This window comes from Meriones unguiculatus, chromosome 2 (assembly GCF_030254825.1).
Source record: "Meriones unguiculatus strain TT.TT164.6M chromosome 2, Bangor_MerUng_6.1, whole genome shotgun sequence".
Taxonomy (NCBI): domain Eukaryota; kingdom Metazoa; phylum Chordata; class Mammalia; order Rodentia; family Muridae; genus Meriones; species Meriones unguiculatus.
In genome coordinates this window covers 28288733-28310780 of record NC_083350.1, presented here as the reverse complement: position 1 = coordinate 28310780, position 22048 = coordinate 28288733, and the positions used below count along the sequence as shown (strand labels likewise).

Below are 22048 nucleotides of genomic sequence, written 5' to 3'. Positions count from 1 at the left end.
TACGGGCCTTGCCACATACAAACACACTCATCCACCTGAGCTTTTGGTATGAGAACAAGTATAAAATGTTCCTGTCTTCTTTCTCTGTGCTACGGGAATAGAAGCTCACTGCCAGGCTGAAAGCATACAGCCAGTTGGCTATAGCAGAACTGTCTTAGACTATCCTGGTCCCTGGCTTTCAGGCTTGGAGCCAGCACAGAGAAGCCTTGAATATAATTCCTTCAAAACAAGGAGAATGAGCTACCCTCATCAAGGTGACAATGAAGGGTCTAAGGCTGAGCCCCTAGTCTTCCTGATGAATGCCTCTGCTGGGTCACTTGGTTAGGGTCTGGTCCCTCCTGGTCTCAGGGGGGAGGGGACACATGGCAGCAGCCCCTCTTAGCTGAACAGTACAAGAAGCAGCACTCACCAGGAGTGAAGGGTTGTGTGGCAGGAATCACGTTGTCATCCTCGCTCTCAGAGGAGGAGCTCTGGGCATCGGCACCTGAGGCCTGGGCCTTCCTTGAAGTGTTTACAGCCTGTGCTTGGTCGGGGGTAGGAGCTGGGCCAGCTGGACGATTAGGGTTGGCAGAAATCAGAGAGGATTTGATCACCTTGAAAAACAAAAACGAAACACACACCCCGAGTGATTAAAGGCTTGACCAGGGAAGGGAAGAGGAAGTGTATGAGGAAGGGTTTTATAAGAAGTTCAAGGAGCCTGAGCCTTCCCAGCACACTCCTACCCCATACCAGCCAACATCCAGCACAGCACTTCATAGCTCATGCGAGAGCCCAGACCACACAGGCAGATAGGAAGCAAAGCGAGAGTTAGAATGTCTAATGTTGCCTCCTTCTTCTGGTGACATCAGATGGCCACCTCCTAAGTGGAGAGGTCTAAAAAGCCTTTCCTATAGCAGCCTGACTGTATCATTTCCCTGGAGTCTCACTGTCCCTTCCCCCAGAGATTCCCAAACAGCTACCCTGAGGTGTGGCCCAGCATGTAGCCCCCACTGCATGCTGACCTAGTTTCCTTCATACACAAACTGCCTGGGGTGGCAGGGTGGGTTGGTAGAGAACCATCAGATTAAGAAAGAACTCAAGATGTAGTGTAGGTGGCCTTTGTTTGTTTTGAGACAGGTTTTGCCACCCCAGACCAGTCTGGCCTTGAATGAAAAGATTTACCTGCCTCAGCCCCCCAGGGCTGGACTCAAGAGAAATGGCCTACCACACTCTGACCTTATTTGGACTCTTAAACAGGATAGGTACAAAGAAAGGTCACTCATCAGATACTTTGGAGAAAGAGGCACACTGCCTGCTGCTCAACTTTCTAGCTGTGATACTTATCTTGTGGTTGTGCTTATAAGGAAAAGGAAAACTCTTATTATTTTGAACTGCATACTGAAATCCTGATGGACAGGCCTGAGACCAGCTTCAAAGTCAGGGGTGCTGGTACACAAGCAGAGTGTGCACAAGACCAACCTGCTCAGGACTGGGATTATGTGTAGTTCATCACTTTACTTCATGTTTTGTTTTGTTTTGAAATCCTGAGACAAGGTCTTACTGTGGAGCCCATCAGGCTGGCCTCTTAACTCTTGACCCTCTGCCTTGTCCCCAGAAGGCTGGGATTTCAGACATGGCCCAGTATTTCACCTTTGGGTCTGCTCTGCATTTCACAGAGAGGGTAAAACAGCAGATGCTAGGACTGGCAAGGCCAGTCTGGCAGTGAGCCACATCCTCAAGTCCCTGCACACCAGGGGACTCATTGCCCTCCAAAGCCCCAGCTGACGGAGGCAGTCAGGAGTCAGGGCACTGGAATTCTACTTTCTACTCTCCAAATGTCACTGCTGGTTCGAGGCTTTTGTGCTCTGGCCAGAGGGGGTGCTGCCTGAGGGCCATCTAGGGGCAGTCCGGTCTCTGTCCACTACAACGCCCTGGCCACCCGCTGTGCTTCACCAGGCTCCCACCACCCCGGGGGGCTGCGAGGTAGAGAGAAAGCAACAAGCGTGGCGCTCCGGCGCCCACAAGTGTGGCAGTGCTGCAGCTCTCAGGCCCTTCCCACCCTGCCAAACAGCCTCCCCCGCGGCCGCTCTGATCTGCCACTTCCAGAGCCTTCCTTCCCACGTGATGAAAAGGAGAAGGATGGAAAGTGGGAGAAGGCTTGTGGTGGAGGGAGGGGGATCTATATATATGTGAGAAGACAGAAGAACAGATTGTTGGGGACCGAGAGAGGCAGCAAACCCACTGAGGCAAACAATAGCGTCTTGGGATGTTAAAAGCAGCTCTGCGGCACAGCCTCCTCCAGTTCCACCTGCCCACACCACCCCATCCCGAGGCAGGGAGGGCAGGAGGGGGAGGCGGTAGTGGCCTGGCTGATGAGGGTAGGCTGGGCACAGGGGCGGTGTTTAGGTCTACAGCATTTCTGTTCCCCGCTCTGTCATCAATGCTGTGTGTGGTCATGCCCAGCTGCCCAGCTGCTGAAAGGGCTGCTAATAAGCCCCAGCTGGGGTGCTTGCCTTGCAGAAAGCACAAAGCCCAGCACGTGTAGACTGCGCTTCAATCAAGGAACTTGACAGAGACAAAGCAGTGAAAGAGGACACCACCCCCACCCCCACAGGAGCCTCTCACTGTGCCTCCCTGTGGGTACTGGGTGCTGGGAGCACAGAGTAGGGGATGGGGATGCTCACAGGAATGATGCTTACAGAAACAAATTTGGGGTGTTCTGGGCAGTGCTCACTGCTTTCTGTCTCATACCTACTGTGACCTTATTCCAGTAAGTCTGAGGCAAAGTGAGGAGGTGGGGCTAGGCTGATGGGACACAGTCACCATAGGCTTTTCTCAAAGCTGCTTTGCCGGGCTAGAGGTGCAGTGTAGCAGCAGGGCGTGTCCTCAGCACTTGGGGGTCCATCTCCTCCACCCCGCCAAAAAAATAAAAAAAGAGATGGGACAGAGATCATTACCTGGGGGCTGGTTAACAGATCTTGGGCCAGTCCTACCCCAGGGGACTTAGAGATGATACTTTCTGGGGATGCAGCTAGGAGACTTGAGGTTTATAAAGCCCCAGTCTCACCCCAGGAGCTGAGGTTGATGCTCAGAGAAGGCAAGCACTTTCCCCTCACCCAAGAAGACCAGCAAACTGGTTTCAGATCCAGAAGTAGAAGGGACCAGGAGTTTCTTCTAGACCTAATCATGCAAGCCCTAATACTGAAATGTAGAGTTTCACAGGTTCTCTGCACTGACTCAGTAAGGACAGGGCTTATGCTTTTCTTTTGGCAAAATGACAGGTGAAGTGGACACCGTCTTCTGGTCTCCACAGGCACCAGGCAGGTACATGGTGCACATACATGCATGCAGGCAAACACTCATACATTAAAAAAAAATTTAAGTGGGAGGTCAAAGCAATTCTGCATGATGTGGTGTGATACAAGGCAACCACAGCATGGATCAGTCACGTACTCTGCATGACTTAATGTTTGCATTACATCATAAGCTCACTTTCTTTCTAATCTGGTATCCACCCGAGGTCCCAGGCAGCCTCAGCTTGAGGTTAACACTCCACACAAGAGGACTGAGCTGCAGGATGGGACTTGGGATCACAGCTGGCCTGAAGCTGGGCAACTGCCCTAGTACCCAGTCCTTTCCCCCACTGACAGGCTAATTAAACAAACAAACAAACAAACAAAATGGAATCTGAGGAAGGAGCAGCTCCAGTTGTCAATAGAGTAGTATTCCACAAATGCCCAATAAAAAAAATAGCAATCATGATAAGCTAGGACTCTCCCAGAGGGGTAAAAACGACAGCTTCCCAGGCCGTGCTCATTTCTTGAATCCTTCTGGGAACCCAGAAACTACTGGCTTTGTTTCTCCAAAATAGAGACACCAGATCTTCAAGACTAACGTACCAATTTAATAGTTCAATTTCAGCATAGTGCTCATTTTAATTGTGCTAGCCCAGTCACACAGAGAAAATCAAGGTAGGCTTCCCTCCCAGCTGTGTGGTGTCCCTTAGGAGTGAGGGAGGTGCCTCAGAAAGATTGCGGAGGGAGAGGACAAAAGCCTAGACTGGAAGGGGTACTGCAGGGACAGCTGAGTAGGAGTAAGCGCACACTGCACAGCATTCCCTGAGCTCTTTCAGAGCGACTGTCCCCTCTCCTTAAAATGGAAATACCCTCCCTCACAAAGAGAGCAGTGCTGGCTCTACAAAGCCCTGGGTACACAAGGAACATGTGCCGTTTGGCAGTTATGCTGGCCCTCTGAAGTCAGAGAAGGTGTCCTGAACCTTACCCGTGGGCACAAGGTGAGGCAGGAGTGGGGAGCAGGAGAAAATGAGAAGGTGCTATAGGCTGTTCAGGCCCAATCTGCGGTCAGGCCCACAGGTTCCACGAAGGCTTGCAGGGGAGCCTTAGATCCCTAACAGTACACGGGGACCAAAGGGGCTTGGGGAGGAGTGCTCAGTGTTCTTCAAGCCTCTTCACGAGAAGAAAAGGGGCCTTAAACCCTGGCCTGCCAAACAGGCAGCTGGCTCAACGTGTCCTCCAACGGCGCTCAGGCAGGGAACTGGGCCAAGGATCTGGGCCACCTGGATTGGTACACAGGCACCATGACCAACTCCACCTCACATAAAACTTCCAAGTCCTAAGAGGATCCTGGCCCAGCATGGTGGAGCTGGGGGCGAGAAGTCTGTGTTCTACCATGCTCTGCGGCTGTGCAGGAGTGTGTCAGAAGACAGACAAGAGCTGTGAAATGCTGCCTGCGTGCGCTTAGACTATCCCGGGGGAAAGATGTGCCCTCTTCCCAGGGAGGGACAGCCTACCTGGCCGGAGGGCAGCTCCTCCTCATCACTGCTCTCTGAGGACTCTTCCACACTCTTCTCTGGGGGTGCTGGGGCTGAGGCTTTGCTTCTGGCAGCTTGGGAGGCACCATCCTTCGGAGGGGACAAGACTGGAATAAGCACGCGATAAGGGAGGGTGCCCAGGTGAGGGGGAAACACAGCTCAAGCAGCACTTGTTGGGCTCGGATTCTCCAAGGACAGTGCAGCCTTCTGCATGAGCCTCTTAAGCATGGGACATGCGGTCCAAAGCCATAGAACATGTTCATTAGTGAGGAGGAGCTGGAGGTGCCGACTTCAAGCGGGACTGTGCTCACTCAGCAGGTAGAACCTAGGCCACCAGTTTCTCAACAGAAGCTACAGTACTTCGACTAGTTCCTGACATTTCCCAATTTCTATATGGTCATGATTGGCTGACATTGACAGGGAACATTTTTTTCCTGATGATCTCTCTGCCAGCTCCCTAAACTGCAGTATCAGATGCCATCACCTACCAGTTCTACCAGGCTGCCTGAGCTCACACTAGAGTCTGTCACTCAGAACACAGCCAGCCTCACTGCTCTCTGCAGCTGGGATGGGAAGTGGACAATGGCTCGGCTAAGACTGCTTCTCTCCCCCATTCCCTGGGCCCCGGCTTCAGTGAGCCTGACAGGACTCCATAGACAGAGACTTGTACCATTACCCCAGGCTTCCTTGTGACTCTCTGACAGGGCTATCTTTGCAGGCTGGCCTCATATACCTTGGCAGAACCTGCCTCAGCTTGCATGGGACTGCTGTGTCCAGTGCTGTGGAGCCCCTGCAAGCTGCAGGAGTGCCTAGGATGGCCTTGGTTTGAAAGTTAGGGCACATTTCATCCAGGGACTTGGCAGGGGGGTACCTGGGGACAAGGGATCCTGGAGTTAGAACTTCTACCCGCTCCTCTTCCTTCTCACCAGGCCAAGATCAGTTTATGACTAAAGACTTGTTAACAGTGGCTCTCAGGCCTGGCAGACCTCACCTGGGCTGATGGCATCTCCCCATCACTGTCGGATTCCTCACTACTGCTTTCTGATTCCTCCGTCTTCCCTGTCTGGGTCTGGATAGCTGCAGGCCCTGTCTTCCTGGGGGTTCCTGGATGTGCTGCTTTTCCAAGGGGCTCCTTGGCAGGGGCTAAGGCAGCTCTGACATGAGAGGTCTTCCCCACAGCTTTTATCTGGAGAAAGAAAAGGGAGAGAGTTAGAGGAACCAGGTAGATGCTCAGGCATACAAAGCTGTGCCTACAGGCCTGGGCCAAAACATATTGTGTCCTAATACCAGCTCCACCTGGGTACCTGGGCTGGTGTCTCTTCTTCACTGTCAGACTCCTCTTCACTGCTGCTGTCTGAGTCCTTCCCTGCTCCAGCCATGGGGGCTGTCTGTGCTCGGATTGCTACGGCCCCTGCTTTTCCCGTGGCCAGCACAGACTGCTGGTCCTTTGCAGAGATGGCGCTTTTCTGAACAGTACTCACAGGTGGTTTTCCCTGAATTGAGAGGTGGCAATGGTATTGGAGGAGGAAGAGGACAGGGTGGGTCCTTCTTGGTCAAGCTTCTACTAGGGTGTGGCTATAATAAACAACGCAATGCAATATAATACAGTGTCTTCGTGTACAGAGTGTGGTCTCTGCTGAATCACTGCTGGATCCCCTTTTAGAATTTATCCCAACTTGTTTTGTGGTTTCTGGTCCTACTTGCCTTGGCTGGAGCAGCTATAGTGGTCACTTTTCCAGATACAGATACTGGCCCTTTGGCTGGAGATGCCTTAGTGGGCGGTGGGTTGGCTTTAGCCGGGGGATGTTTCCCAATCGGCATGGCCTAGAAAGAAGTAAGGGAATTAGGAAGGTCAAAGGTGACCTGCAATAGAGCAATAATCAAATACTGATGCTGTAGACAGGGAGCTGATATTGGCTCCTCCTTCCAGCTAACAGCAATGTGAGCTTAAGAAGTCATTTAAACCAGGTGTGGTGGCACATGCCTTTAACCCAAGCACTCGGGGGATGGGGTGGGGGTGGTGAAGAGAGGCAGGTGGATCCCTGAGACTAAGACCAGCATAGTCTACATACAGAATGGATTCCAAGACAGCCAAGGCTATACTATACAGTGAGACCTGTCCCCGAAAAAAAAACAAAACAAAAATGCCACTCAATCTTACTAGGCATCACCTTCATATCTATAAAACAAGTTTAATAAAACACATTTTATTTCTGCAAAGTATAAACAGATTTTGTGTTTAACTAGTCTAAGTGGCACTATCACACCCTCCAATCCAGCACCGTGAAGCCAGCTAAGTATAATCCAACCCAGACACATGCATTTAGGTTCCCCTTCAGCTGGGGGCCATGTCATCAAATTCTAGATGGAATGGAAGTTGAATTCCATATAAAGCTGTCTTTTCTTTCCCTTTTAAAAAGCCAAGGAAGCTGGAGCTCAAGCAGCTCATCTCAGTCCATGAAGTAGGAACTGAGTAAGTAGGAGGTTAACAGGACAAGACAGAAACATTACTCCACATTTTTCTCTCTGATTAATCTCACCCACCCATCCTTGAAGACATATTTATGTGGATGAGTTTGCCCAAATGTCTATGCACCCATCACCTTTATGCCCAGTGTCTGTGAAGGTTAGAGGAGGGGTCAAAGCCCCTGGATAAAAGTTACGCATGGTTGCCAGCTACCGTGTGGGAACCAAACCCAGGTCTTCTGCAAGAGCAACATCCCTCCAGATGCTAAGTAGCCCCATCTTAACTATTGCCTACAAAATTCTTAAGATGCCTGTCAGGGTATCCAGCTCATACAAAGCTACAGGGACCAGTATAAAGGAAAAATCATTCCAGAGTGAGTCCTGTGCTGGGGATGGAACCCAGGGCTTCATGCACGGTAGGCAGGCACTCTGCCACTGAGCTACAGCCTTAGCCAGAGGGAGACTCCTGAGCCAGGTTGTTTGCCTCTCAATTTTGCCACCAGTAGCCTAGCCTACTGCCAAGAAGGTAGGTCCTTGGGCTGCGGGCAGAGCTTGCCCACATCCACAAGGGTGGGTTTCTGACAGACAGGAGTGTAGCCAAGGCCCCAGGAGTAGCACCATTCATCAGGATGTAGAGCTGGACTTGAACCCAGGGAACCTGGCTCCTGGCTCCTGCTATTTAACCTGTTCATGGTGCTACCCAAGCCAACTTTTTTGGCTTCTGTGCAGGCTGCTTCTCTGACTGAAGAGTTTCCCCTCCTCTTCACCAGGTGACTTTCAGTTCCTCACTGACATGGCATTCCTCTTAAGATACCTGAGGTGCCATGCTTACCTAGCCCCACCGCACACCCCCAAACAGCACCACCTTATCCTGCTGGAATAGAGTAAATCATCACACCCTGCTTCAGGTGGGACCTTCCTGAAGGCCAAAGCCATGAAACTCCTGGCCAGAGCAGCAGTGGGCAAAGTTATGTGGGACACACCTAGATTTGTGGAATCAGAGCTTGGGGGATCAGGAAACAGAGGACAGGGGACCTTGAGGCCCATTTGAGCCCAAGCCCCAGGACTCTGCTCCCAGTGCCGAAAGCAGCCCTAGGTGAACCCTCCCCAGTCGTGGTCTGGGCTGGCTCCTCCCTCCCTTACCTGTGCTGGGGTCTCATCCTCACTGCTGGATTCCTCCTCACTGCTCTCTGAGTTTTCCTGAGCCGTTGTTCTGGCCTGGGCAACTGAGGGCTCTGTCCTCCCAGGGCGCACTGGGGACATCTTTTGTCCCAAGGCAGCTTTCCCTTGGAGGCCCTTCCCCACAGACTTCCCCTAGAATGACAAGAGGAAGTAAAGGTTTCATGGGAGCCTGAAAAACTTCATGGGGGCTGGGAGTGAGCCCAGCTGGGGAAATGCAGGCCTCACATGGTGCTAGGAGCAGTTCCTTCTGATCCCCTCACTCCAAGAGCCTTAGCTAGAGCTGGGGTTGACAGGCTGGCTGCAGAGGTCATTGCTCCTGCCCTACAATGGGATGAGGTACTTACTCCCGTGGCGGATGCAGGGATGTTGGCAGTGCCTTTCCTAGGGGAAGCCTTCATCTGCTTTTCCAGAGCTTGTTTGGCCTGTGGAGAAAGTACAGCCAAAGGTTGAAAGAGCCTCCTGGATTCATGGGCCACATTCGTTCTGGGATGTAGCTCCTTGGCCTCCCTACCAATTAGAACCCATATAATCCTGAGAGGAGGGGTTCCAGATTAGGGCAGGCCAGGCTGACCATGCTGCCTCTCTTCTCTGGTTCCCCACCTGTGCTGTAGCTGCCGGTGCTGCCTCTTGGCTGTCCGTCGACTCCCCACTGCTCTCTGAGTCCTCTTTGCTCTTTTCAACCTTGACCTGGCTGGCCACAGGCCCTGCCTTCTGAGGGAGTGTAGGGGTAGCCCTTGTCCCTGAGGGCTTTGCCTGGAATGAGACACATGAGATAAGTGGGGAGCCACATGAAGGATACACACAGCAACTAGAGACCTAGATGGCAGAACCTGGGGTGAAGGGTTTGGGGTTGGCAGGCCACATAGGCTCCAGTGCTGAGACCTTGAAGGGGCTTTACCTTGGTTGGGGTCACAGTCCCGTCACTGTCCGACTCCTCACTGCTCTCTGAGTCCTCTTCTACCTTTCCAGTTTGGACCCTGGGAGCTCCTGACCCTGCTGTCACAGGGCATGCTCGGTGGGCGGCGCCTTTTCCTGATGACCCCAGGCTGACAGTGGAAGCAGGTCTGACCTGTGAACCCACAGGTTTCACCTGTGAGTGACAAAGGGAAAGATCAGGGAAAGACGCCCTGGTTCTGAAAAGTGAGGATTACAGCATGGTCTTACGAGGCAGGGCACAAGGCTCCCTGGCCTCACCTTGGCAGGATTTGGGGTTAGGGTCACAGCTGCTGGCATCTTCCCATTATCACTTTCTGACTCCTCACTGCTGCTGTCTGAGTCCTCAGGCTTCCCTGCCTGGGCCTGGGCTGCCACAGGCCCTGCCTTCCCAGAAGTAACGGGGGTAGCCCCTTTCTGGGAGGACTCCTTGCCAGGGGCTGAGGTACTTTTGACATGAAGGTTCTTCACCGAAGGCCTTGCCTGGTGTGAGAAATTGAGGAGTGAATTAGAAGGCAGATGTGTGCAAAAACCTGACAGCATTATCAGTAAGAACAGGGGCCGGGACCAGCTCGGGAGATGGGGCCAGCGGCCTTCCAGGTCTAGGTTGAGATGCTCCCTTCCCAACCTTCACCTGAGGAGTGGTCACAGCAACTGGCACGTTATCCTCACTGTCCGAATCGTCCTCGCTGCTGCTCTCTACATCCTTCTCTGGCCTTCCTGCCTTGGTCTGGGTGGCTACGGGCCCAGTCTTCCTTGGTGATGCCGAGATAGGCCCTTTCCCAGAGATACCCTTGGCAGAAACTAAGGCAGTTCTGGCATGAAGAACTTTTTCAGGGGCCTTTGCCTGGTGAAAGAGCAGAAACAGTTCGTCCTTCTTTCTAAGGTGCTCTGGTGATCCAACAAGAAAAACCCCAAAGGCTTTTTCGACATCCATTTCCCTTCTCACTGTCACTGGTATCCTAGCCACCCCAGCCCTCCAGTTCCATATCCTTTCAGTGCCAGAGCACCAGAAACCTCCTCATACTGATACTGATACTCATACTGATATATACTGATACCAGTATAGTGGATTTCACTCTGGCTCTGGACAGCCCCAGCACACAGTGGTTAAATTCTTAGCTGGCAGTCTGCTCTGTGGGCACAGGCATTGGCCTCTGAGTCTGGCCAGCTCAATTACATAGCTGTCTGGGTTCAGGGCAGAGAAGGGGTATGCAAAGGGAGATGTTCAAGGGCAGCCTGAACATGGAAAAAGAGAAGTCAAGCTTCCTGGGTCTTCCTGTGGTAAGCAGCATACCAATTCTTAGATCAGTCAACTTAACCTGTGGGTTACAACCCTTTTGGGGGTCACATAACAGATCTTCCTGAATATCAAATGCAAAATTACAGTTATGAAGTAGCAACAAAATAATTTTATGGTTGGAGGTCACCACAGCATGAGGAATGGTATTGAAGGGTTGCAGCAATGGGAAGGTTGAGAACCGGGAAGGTAGAGAACCATGGCTCTAGATCCTGTTCCCACAGCAGCCTCCTTTTCATCCACTCTCCCTACTGCTCTCAGCCAAAGGCTCACCATTGCCTCTGGGGCTTGGAAGAATGGCCACAGACCCTGTCTTCTCATAAAGAACTTGTCCACTAGGCCCTAAATTACATAGAAAATAAATAGCTTTGGGCCTTCTAAGACCTTCTGTGTGGAGGGGCAAGCAGTCCAGACAAGCTGCATTTAGCTTGTCTCTTCAGATATGAAGCAATGCCAACAACACAGTCCCAAGTAGGCCGGGCTGCAGACCTGTAACTTACCTCAGAGCTTCAGTGCCCAACTACGTTCCCTGAACCCTTCAACTTCAGGTCTTTAGTCATATATTTCCTCTGGGTCCTTCCTTGGCCACTTCAAGTTGTCAACCAACCCTTCTTTAACATTTCAATAATTGCCGTGAACCCCACCTCCCCCAAGTCCTGAGCACAGACTCCCTTCACGCCTGCCTCCTTTGTTCTAACTCTGAAAGCTTTCTAGTCTTTTGCTTGTTCCAGGATGTGTTCAGGGACATGAGATTGCTATCTGACCCACAGAAAAGAAACAGCGTAGACCCTCTCTAGCATTTACCTGCTCAGTCTAGTTTGTCTAGAGAACTTAGCACTTAAAACTTCGCAAGACTTGCTGGGGCATGGGTGGTGGTTTGAATGAGAATGGCCCCCATAGGTTTGTATGTCTGAATGCTTGGTCCCCGGTTGGTGGAACTGTTTGGAAGGATCAGAATGTATGCCTTTGTTAGAAAAGGTGTATCACTGGCTTTCAAGTTTCAAACGCCCATCCCACCCCCAGATAGCTTTCTCTCTGCTTGTGGAGCAGTTAGAGGCTTTTAGCTACTGTTCCAGCTCCATGCCTGCCTGCCCCTATGTTCACCACCATAATGGTCATGCAACTGTAGGCACACAATTAAATTCTCTTTTATAAGTTGCCTTTGTAATGGTGTCTCTTCAAAGCAACAGAAAAGTAACTTAAGAAAGCATGATTAGCACATGCCTGTAACCTCAGAATTTGGGAGGCCAAGGCAGGAAGAGTATAAGTTAGGGCAGCCTAGACTATGGGGAGGCTGACTCAAAATGAAGACAACCCCAGGTCTCTTCCTAGCAGCCATGCTGGGATGGCACTACACTGGCCACACATGGAAACCAAGGCAAATAATATAATCACCAGAGTAGGTGTAGTTTAGGGCTGTTTGTCTCTTTACTTTTACTTTCATAATTTCAAACATGATTCATTTCCATGGAGAAAGTTGGGGTCGAGTCCCTTTGATGTTCACTGTTCTGTGTATTTTGGGTCACATAAATAACCTTGAATGCGCCTAGCTCCATGTGGCAATGAGCTGGAGCCTGTAGCTGTGGAATAATATTCCATTTTGAAGAATTAACTTTGATTGCTTGTCTTCTTGGTCACAGATTGTATGTCTTGACCCTATTTACTTTTCTTTTAGAAACATTACCTCTAGTCACATAAAAACAAGGTAGGTTGGTGGTGCCGGCTAGTGCAAACCCATTACAATTACAGCTATCAAAACAGACAGAGGACCCCTACATCAGGGATTTACTCATTCTGGGCAAGATAAGTAACATAACCAGGAAAAAAATTCTTTAACCAATGGATTGGATATTAGTATGATATATTTTATATATTATGTTTAGAAAATTCTTATTTACTAAAGTCCTCTTTTGAGAAACTTCTATGTGGACTCAAAAGAATTAAAAGTAATTTGTAAGAATAGTTAATTTTACTACCACTACTGAATGGACTCTTCTCCCTGTAGCCACTGTAATGCAATTTGAGGCACTTACACTAAAAATGAAATTTAAAATTAATTAATTTAATTACGATTTACCTATTTACTTAATTCACACCTCTCTCTATACAAGCACGATGGATTGAGCTTACAGCAATCCTTGTCAAACTTTTATGTACTGACCAATTTGGTGTGGAGTTCTGACAAAGTGCAACAGCCCCAGAATTAGCCATTTTGGCTGCACTGTGGGCCCAAAGGGCCATTTCCACAGGTACTGGAGGCCCCTGCCCAGTTGTCATGGTTCTTTAACTTGCCCTGGCTCTTCTCCCTCTCCACAAACTCTAGAATCATCCTCTTCTGCAGGAACACTCCCTTACTCAGTGGCTATCAGAAGTTATCAGGCCAAGGGATAGCCCTCCCGGGGCTCACCTGGGGGGGCGTCCCAGCAGAGGGCTCGTCTTCATCCTCAGAGTCCTCCTCACTGCTCTCAGACTCTTCCGCCTGTGCTGCCCTCCCTGGGGTAGTAGGTGCTCCTTTTTGGAGCACGGGTGTCACATTCCCTAACTTGGTGGGGCCTGGGGCTGTTCTTGCTGGAGGCTCCTTGGCGGGGGCTGGAGAAGTTTTGGCCTGGGCTGGTTTTACTGAGGGTTTCACCTAGAAGCAGGAGACAGAAGCAGGAAATGAGGAGCCATTTCCCCTATGATGTCAAGGGGTTGTCAAGCTCTGTGGCAGTTCAAGTGAGAATGGCCCCAAAGGCTCATGTTAGAATACTTGGTTCCCAGTTGGTAGGGAATGTTGAGATGTGGCCTTGTTGGAGGTGTGTCACTGGGATGGGCTTAGATATGTGAGCTCTCAGCTTTTCCTGCCGCTATTCTTTTGTTCCGCCATCTTGGACTCTAACCTTATGAAACCATAAGTCCAATTAAACTTTTTTATACTTTGCCTTGGTCACTGTTCTATTGCTGTGAAGAGTCAGCATGACCAAGGCAAATCTTGTGAGAGAAAGCATTTAATTGGGGGCTTGCTTACAGTTTCAGAGATTTAGTCCATTATCATCATGGCAGCGAGCATGGCGGCATGCTGGCAGGAATGGCAGTGGAGCAGTTAAGAGCTACATCCTGATCCACAGGCAGAGAAATCTGGCATGGGCTTTAGAAACCTTTGAAACCTCAAACCCACCCCCAGTGGTGGTAGGATTCCTCCAACAAGGCCACACCTTTTAATCCTTCTAATCCTTTAAAATAGGTCCTCTCTGGTGACCAGGCATTCAAATATATGAGCCTATAGGGGTCATTTTTAGTAACAGAAAAGTAACTAATACAAGCCCCTTCCTAAAAGCATACACTTTTCCATCTCCCAGAGGCAGACAGAATCTAACACCCTTTTCCCAAAAAGGCACAGATCATTCAAGGGCAGCACAAAGGTTTATAACAGGGCCGCTAGCTATTTGTGGGACAGAACTTAGCCACCATGCCTGTCTACCTACTGACACACAATGAGGTCCATCCTGAAAGGCCCCTCCAACTGAGAAACACCTGACTGTGGTGGCTATCCAGGGAGAAGACCCTGGCATTTGCACTGGCATGAGCTTCTTCCGGAGAATTCCTTAGTGTTCCTCCCAACATGCCTAAGGTAGCTGGTAGGTCAGTCAGCACCTGCTCTATTCTGTATCTCATGCCCCACAGGACCCTACGGTACCACATTCTTCCCAAAAAACCACCTCACTGCTGCCAAAGCTCCACACTGACTTCTAGTCTACCAATGCTGCCTACACAGATGCTGGATTTCCAGGAGCAAGGCCTGGAGTGAAGGTACCCAGAGGAGCCCTATGCCTTATCATACTCAGGGCCCAACAGTGAGATGGAAGGCAAGGAGCAGCCTTATAGCCAAGTCTTGGATAGATGGAGATGGCTCAGTCTTCACCAGGCCACTGGGTTTTGCTGGGCCCATGCACTGTATTAGTCTATCCCTGGCTACTGCTGGCCCCTCTCTAAATTGTCCAACTTTCTGACACTGTGATACAGCACTATAATTTACAAAGTTCATACCCAAGATCCAACAATTGGAATATAAACACCCTCATGTTTTACATAAGCTTATGGCTTTGTATTAGGCTTCAGAATGGCTATACCTGGCAACCATATTTCTAATGGAACCTGGTTTCTGCCACTGGCACCCTGTCACTGTTATCTGACAGTCTTCCAGTGGGCCTCACTACTTTTAAATCTTCCTCCGGTCCAGGCCACAGGACCAATCTTTTTGAAATGTAAGCCAGGCCACCTCATAAACACAGGGTGCTTGAAACCCTGTGGCAGCCCCTCAATGACCATATGATAACCCCTGACCCCTACACTGACCTGCCAGCTCAGACAGAGGATTGAGGCCCTGCCCTGTCTAACCTCATCTTGTACCACATTCCAAATCCTCACGTAAGAAACTGCAGAACCACATGCTTTAGAAACAGAAGATCCCTCCACCTGTCTCTGTGCCTTACCCCCAACCCACACTCCTACTCAGGTCTCTGCTCTGGGTCTTCCTTTCCCAGTGTTTCAGGCCTACAACCCAGGAAGGCGAGCCCCTCTCATAGCACTGGTCCCGGATGCCCAGCCTATTCTGAGCAGTACTGTGCTCTTCACTCCCCAGCTGCCTAGCCTTGGCTGTAACCTTCCAGTTGCTGATACACCTGCTGGGTTGATAACTGGCCACTGGGATCCGAACACCAGCAAGGCTTCTGGGAGGGTCAGGGGTCAAAAGAGCGCGATGTCTGGGGATGGGTGGCAGTTACCTCTACATCTGTCTCATCACTTGAGCTGGAGGTATCCTCACTGGAACTGCTGACCTGGCCCGTTGACACCATTCCTGAGGGCGGACACAGAGGACTGAGGACCCTTCCCACACTCACCTCCCTTCCCAGAGCCTCCATGCCAGTTGCCAGTCAAACCGAGGCAGCACACATTTCTCAGCTGTATAGGGTCAGGTATCTGCCCTCACCCCAAACCCCTGGCTGAAGCAGTGACCTTCACTGCCCATTTTTGCATGTCTTGGTAAGGCTAGGAGTATCCGATGATTTAATCAAGTCACTATGTGCTATCAGGTTGGGGAATGGCGGACAGGCTGGGCAAAAGCCTGTTTTCCATAAGAAATGGAAAAGATCTATGCCTTTTCATTTAGTTTCCAAGTGGCCAGAGGTCCCTATAACCCGCCACAGAGAGAGGCCAGGAAATGCCATCCTCTAGAAAGCCCATCTATCGTCTAGGCAGCTGACCCAGGAGGTCAGCAAAGGAGGAAATGGGTGTTGGTGTAGGACCCTGCCTGCCACAGAGACAGACCTGCAGTCAGAATGCCCCAGAGTACAGCACAGCAGGGCTTAGCCTGCCTCCTTGCCCCAGACTTTGGGGGTCTCTCACCAGGCTTGGCAGTGGCTCCGAGGACTTGGGCACTGCCTTCCTCCTCAGTTTCTGAGGCCAAGACTGTGCTTGCTGAGGGCTCTACCGACTTCTTGGGTGAGTTCCCAGAGAGCAGGTGGACCACTGCCTTTGCTGATGCAGGCTGCTTCACAGAGTTCACCATCTTGTTGGCCGTCTTGGTCTTTGCCTACAGAGTATGAGAGAGATGAGCACTCTGTCATGACAGAACATGCGGGCCGGGCCCCAAACAGCCATTTCCGACCTGTCTGAGTTTGTGCTTCCCACCTCCTCGCCCAGCCTAAGGGCAGTCAGCTATGGCCTTTAACAGCCAATTGATTTGTCCTATCACCTCTACAATGGGACAAAGATGCCTTTTACACATTGAGAGAGCATTACCCTTCCAGGGTCACAGTAGTTCCTGTTCTGCACTAAGCAATAGTTCACTGTGTTATTATTATTACTTCATTATTACTTTTACATGTTATTGCTATCTCCTGGTTTGGGTGACATAATCATTTATGTGTCTGCCACAGTGTTACAGATTACTGCCCAATATTTTTTTAAGTACTTTCTAATTTGGAAAATGTGTACAGTGCACAAACCTTATTATCTATGATAGCCTTCCATTGCCTAGCAGAGCCTGCAATATATACCAGGTACTGGAGAAGAGCTCTCAGTGAACAGTGAGCATGGAAGAGAGAGGGGAAGGCACCTGCCCAAGTGCAGTGCGGTTTGAGGTATCACTTCTCTTTTACAGAATAGGCACCTGAGGCCCAAACAGATGAGGACATAGACACCTGGAGGCAAGTTGGGGTTCACACAGCAGACTATGCTCTACTGGATATAACTCCCACAGCTAAGAAATAACTCACCTTTTCTTTCATGCTTGATGGCAAATTTGCAGCCCTGGCTGAAGAACTGACAGATGTTGGTGTTGGGGCTGCAAGACACAAACACTGTGAGCAAGGTGGGCTCTTCCCGTCTAAGAATGATGAGCACAATTCACGCCATCTATCAGTCCTACTGGTACTGACTGCTTGGTGCTTACTGAGGACCTGAGGCTTAGCCCAGGGGAAGAGCTCTGCGCTGTATCAGCATGCTTACTGTGCCTGCACCCCTGAGAGATTCCCAGCTGCTCCATGGCATGAGATCAGGAGGTCCCGAGAGGGAAAGGACGGGCTTACAGTCCTACCACCATTACCACAAAACATGCCCGACTCTGGCAAGTACTCTTTGCATAGGGTGCCAACCCTCAGTCCTGACAGTCACTGGCAGGCAGGGCAGTGGTTAAGGTAGCCAGTCCCAAGCCACAGAGAAAGCTCTGTGGAAGTTGAGTGGTTTCTTGGTGGAAATGTGCTGAACAATTCCACCCGGGCCTGGGCCTAGTTGAAGACGGTAAAATTCAGACTATCAGTACTTTTAGGGAACAGTACCTTAGGTCTCAGGCATTCAGGGAAAGAAGTTATCATTAAAGGAACAGTTGTTGAAACAAATGGCAGGATTGAATTCATTTCCTGGCACTTTAACACTCTTTTAACCTGCATGAAGTTTTCAAAATATTCCGAAGTATGCTAAAAACACCTAACTCCAGGCTTTATTATAACTTTGTATCAACTTGTGGCCAATCTTAGTTCACCTACTGTCTCATTTCCCCCTTCCCCATCACACATTACTTTGAAGAAAACGCTTGACATCCTGTCATGCTGTACACAAATACTTCAAAGAGGACTCTTAAATTGAGCCAGATGTGGTGGCACGTGCCTGTCGGCCAGCACCCAAACAAAAGACAAGGCAGGAGCTTCCTGAGCTTGGGGCCAGTCCATGCTACATATAAGACCTAGTCTCTAGAAGAACTAAGAACAGCAAAAACCTGAACTGAAACAAAATCCAAAATGTAAAAAGTCAATTATAAGTCAGTCCATGACCATCGCTTTAGAAACTGATTACTGGCTAGAGACTGTAGGCTGGGGTGAGGGCGGGAGTCATATGGAATGGGACTGACTACTGTTGTTTTGCTATTAGGACATGTCAAATTACAACTAAATATATAAATCTATACTCACCTTTCTGGAGTAGCTGTGCAGAGACTCATAGCTTGTTCAGAATTAAGTGACTACTGAGCTCTCAGCCCTAAATGGGACACACATCAAGGCCAAAATGCTCAGGAAACATCAGAAGATAACAGGTAGGAAGAATGTAAGAGCTGCTGGGTGGCGGTGGCAGCATATGCCTTTAACCCCAGTGCCCAGGGAGGCAGTGGCAGAAGCAGATGGATCTCTGAGTTTGAGACCAGCTTGGTCTATAGAGTGAGTTCCAGGACAGCCAAGGCTACACAGTGAAAGTTTGTATCAAAAATAAATTAAAACAAAAAGAAAAAGAGCCGGTGAACTGCTGTCTTAAGGTCATACTCATGAACTCACAGTAGTTATAGTAACCTACACAACATCCTAGCAGGCAGCATCCTAGCAGACAGCACTAATTGGACTCAGCCGGCTGATCACAACAACAAAAAGAGGATATTAAGCAGAACAGACTGGGGGGACCCTGAAGGAGTCAGGTGTGGGTTTGAGCAACATATCTTACACATGCATGAAACTGTCAAAGAATAAAAAAAAGATACTTCTAAAAACTAAATACCACCAAATACCTAGACAACACAAACATTTGCCATTTCTGTTTGAAGCAGGATGTGGGTCCATTCACATGCACACAGGTGGACACCTGTCTGACAGGAAGCAACAGGGCAGGCTTATTGGCTGCCCACCAAGAGAAACGGGTAGGAAGTGATGGGGATGAGAATAGCAATCCTTGCATTTTCCTTCTGTATGCTTTTGTATACACACTGGACCTGTTTTGCATTTGTAATTTAAGATCAAGATGGCAAAGCACACATAGGAAGAAAAGATGAAAGACAGCACTGTGGAATTGTAGGTGGCAAGAATGTGGGCGATTTTCTCCACCTTCCCTTGTAACAATTTTCAAATGTTCTGTAATGAACAATTTATAATGAATCCTGTGTTTCTTTTATAATCAGAAAACCTACTTAAAAATCAAAAAACTGGAGCTGGAGAGATGGCTCAGAGGTTAAGAGCATTACCTGCTCTTCCAGAGGTTCTGAGTTTAATTCCCAGCAACCACATGGTGGCTCACAACCATCTATAAGGAGAGCTGGTGCTCTCTTTCGTGCAAGCATACATACAGAAAGAACAGTGTATACACAATAAACAAATTTAAAAAAAAATCAAGGAACTGTCTTCTATGTAAGCAATATGATGCCTACAAGACAGAGACACAGCAATTGCTGGGTACAGCATTATAGCTTCTGCAAGGAGAGAAGAGGCCAAAGAGCCCACACTAGGTCACTCTGCTACCACATCTACCTCATACTGGCAAAATACGAGGGAGAACAGTACGGTGGTCTGAATGAGAATATATTTGAATGTCGGTTTCCAGTCAGTGGACTGTTTAGGAAGGATAAGGAGGCGTGGCCTTATTGGAGGTGTGTCACTGGGGTGAGCTTGGAGGTTTCAAAAGCTCACACCAACCTCAGTCTCTGGCTCTTTGCCTGCTGCCTGCAGATCAGGATATAAGCTCTCAGATAATGCTCCAGTGCCATGCCTGCCCGCCTGCTGCCATGATGATCATGGACTAATCCTCTGAAACTGTAAGCAAGCCCTTCAATTAAATGCTTCCTTTTATAAAAGTTGCCTTGCTCATGGTGTCTCTTCTTAGCAATAGAACAGTAACTAAAACAATCAGCAACTCTTGCTGGCCTGGAATTTACTATGTAGACTCTGAGATTCACTTGTCTTTGTGCTGAGATTACAAGGTGTGCACCACCACATGTGGCCTTCCGGGATCTTAGGGTTCACCCTTGGGTCCTCGGAGCTTGGGGTCACAATGTTTGCCACAAAGTAAGGGCTTCCTGGTACTCCTCAACCTCCCTCTGAAAAGCTCCACCTTTTCTGGGTTTACACTAAAGGATGATTTGGAGGGGTACCCTGATGTGGAGCAGACTAGCACCCCACAACTGGCCAGGTGGGCCCCAACCCCACACAGCACCGAGCAAGGAGGGTTCTTACTGGCTTTGGCAGTTTCTGCCTCTTCTTCCTCCTTCTCCTCCGAGCTCTCCGAGCTGCTAATGGGGTCTGACACCCGGGACTTCTTGGCTTGCAGTGTGACATCATCCTTTGCCTTCTGCTTCTGGCCAAGATCTGAGGTCCTTCAGGACAAGAGAGACAGGACATATCCATGAGATTTGGGAAGATATCTATTCAGTCCTCAAAGGAAAAGGGCACACAGAGAGTTTAGGTACTGACACCAACACTGGAAATTACCTGTGCTCTGCATCTTCACCCACTTCCTAACATACTTTAACCCTTCTTAGTGTCATGGGCAGCCAACAATGTTCCGAAACAGCAGCAGCTCACAACCATCAGGTGACTGGTAGAGCCCATTGGCTGTGCAGAACTATCCAGGTTCCCCTGACCCTAGAAATGTCCTCTTGTACTGGTGCACTATCTGGTTTTGTGTGTCAGCTTGACACAAGCTAGAGTCATCAGGGAGGAAGGAGCCTCCATTCAGGATTGCCTCCATGAGGTGCAGCTGTAAGGCATAGTGATTGGTGGGGAAGGGGCAAACCTACTGTGGGTACAGCATCCCTGGGCTGGTGGTCCTGGGTTCTATAAGAAAGCAGACTAAGCAAGCCAGTAAGCAGCAACCCCCCCCCCCCCATGGTCTCTGCATCAGCTCCTGCATCCAGAATCCTGCCCTCTGAGTTCCTGTCCTGATTGCCTTCAATAATGAATAGCAAAATGGAAGGGTAAGCCAAACAAACCCTTTTCTCCTAAGCTTGCTTTTTGGTCATGGTGTTTTATCACAGCAAGAGAAACCCTAACAAAGACAGGTGGTGTACTTGTTCTCCAACCCCCCTCCCCTTTTAAAGTTTTTTTATTTTTGTGAGCTTCACATCATGTACCCCAGCCCTACGCATCTCTTCTTGCCCTTGCAGGCTTCCTCCTCCCCTCCCATGCTCTTCCCTTCTTGAACTCTTGAGTTTGGTACAAAGTATCTTATATTTGCTGACAGCCCTCACCCCCCCCCCCCCCACACTCCACCCTACCATCTAGTTTCATTTCCTTCTGTATCTTCTGACTGCTTTTTGGAGGAGTCCACTACTCACACAGCCCCAAAGGACAGCAGCTCACAACAGTCCCCCAGTACCCGGAGAAAGGATTTATGGAACTGGTCTGGGAGAAAGGAGGGTGCGGTGGGTGAAGAGAGTGTGTGTAAACCGGTAAGTCTTCTGTCAGATAGCTTAGTCTCGCCAGACCTTTTGACTCCACCCTCCCACCTGCAGGAAATCACTGTCTCAGCCCCATTCTTCCCAGCTGGGTTTGACAGTCTGGGATGTGCTGCCCAGGCGGCTTCTTCCTAGGAAGGCCCCTTGTCAGGAAGCAGCTTTTATTAGATGTATCAGTTTGTTTCAACCCTCTCTTCCCAACAGAATTCAAGTTTCACAAGAGCTGGGATTTTCCCTTCTTGCTTGTCCTCTGATCTATCGAGAATAGTGTCTGCAGATAGGAGAGGTTTCACTGGGCAATTTTATGAATTTAAATAGATTACTGTGTTTGAGCGTCACAAGGCAATGCTATAATAATGCTCACTTTACAGGTGACAATATTCTAGGTCACAGAAGTTGCTCAAGGCCATTTAGCTGGTTTCTAGGTTTGACTTGATAGGTAATCGCCAGTCTAGACTGGCTTGGTGGGCAAGATGTTTGGTTCACTCTGTACCCCTCAATCATGGATGGGGCAGATACAGGAAACAGTGTGTGGCACAGCTCAGATATAGTTTGGTGGGGAAGGAAGTACAGTTACACCCACACACCTGGGGAGGACGGAGAGGGCACTGAAGCATGCCCTGTGCTGTGAGCTTGCCAAGTAGCGGAGGAGTATTAAGTATGGGAGGGT

General features: G+C 49.6%; 1 protein-coding gene across 3 annotated transcripts in view; it reads right to left on the bottom strand.

Moving 5' to 3' along the window:
- Positions 1-22048, bottom strand: part of Tcof1 (treacle ribosome biogenesis factor 1) — a 32840-nt gene that overhangs the window by 7088 nt on the left and 3704 nt on the right. For all 3 annotated transcript variants that reach the window (XM_060377216.1, XM_060377215.1, XM_021633703.2), the window contains exons 3-18: positions 20159-20298; positions 16949-17016; positions 16077-16263; positions 15455-15528; positions 13099-13323; positions 10026-10238; positions 9653-9874; positions 9357-9548; positions 9059-9211; positions 8803-8880; positions 8420-8590; positions 6515-6634; positions 6115-6303; positions 5802-5996; positions 4790-4900; positions 410-593 (exon numbers count right to left, since the gene is read on the bottom strand). In XM_060377216.1, coding sequence (XP_060233199.1) covers positions 410-593; positions 4790-4900; positions 5802-5996; positions 6115-6303; positions 6515-6634; positions 8420-8590; positions 8803-8880; positions 9059-9211; positions 9357-9548; positions 9653-9874; positions 10026-10238; positions 13099-13323; positions 15455-15528; positions 16077-16263; positions 16949-17016; positions 20159-20298 — 2522 coding nt within the window. The remainder of the gene's footprint in view (positions 1-409; positions 594-4789; positions 4901-5801; positions 5997-6114; positions 6304-6514; positions 6635-8419; positions 8591-8802; positions 8881-9058; positions 9212-9356; positions 9549-9652; positions 9875-10025; positions 10239-13098; positions 13324-15454; positions 15529-16076; positions 16264-16948; positions 17017-20158; positions 20299-22048) is intronic.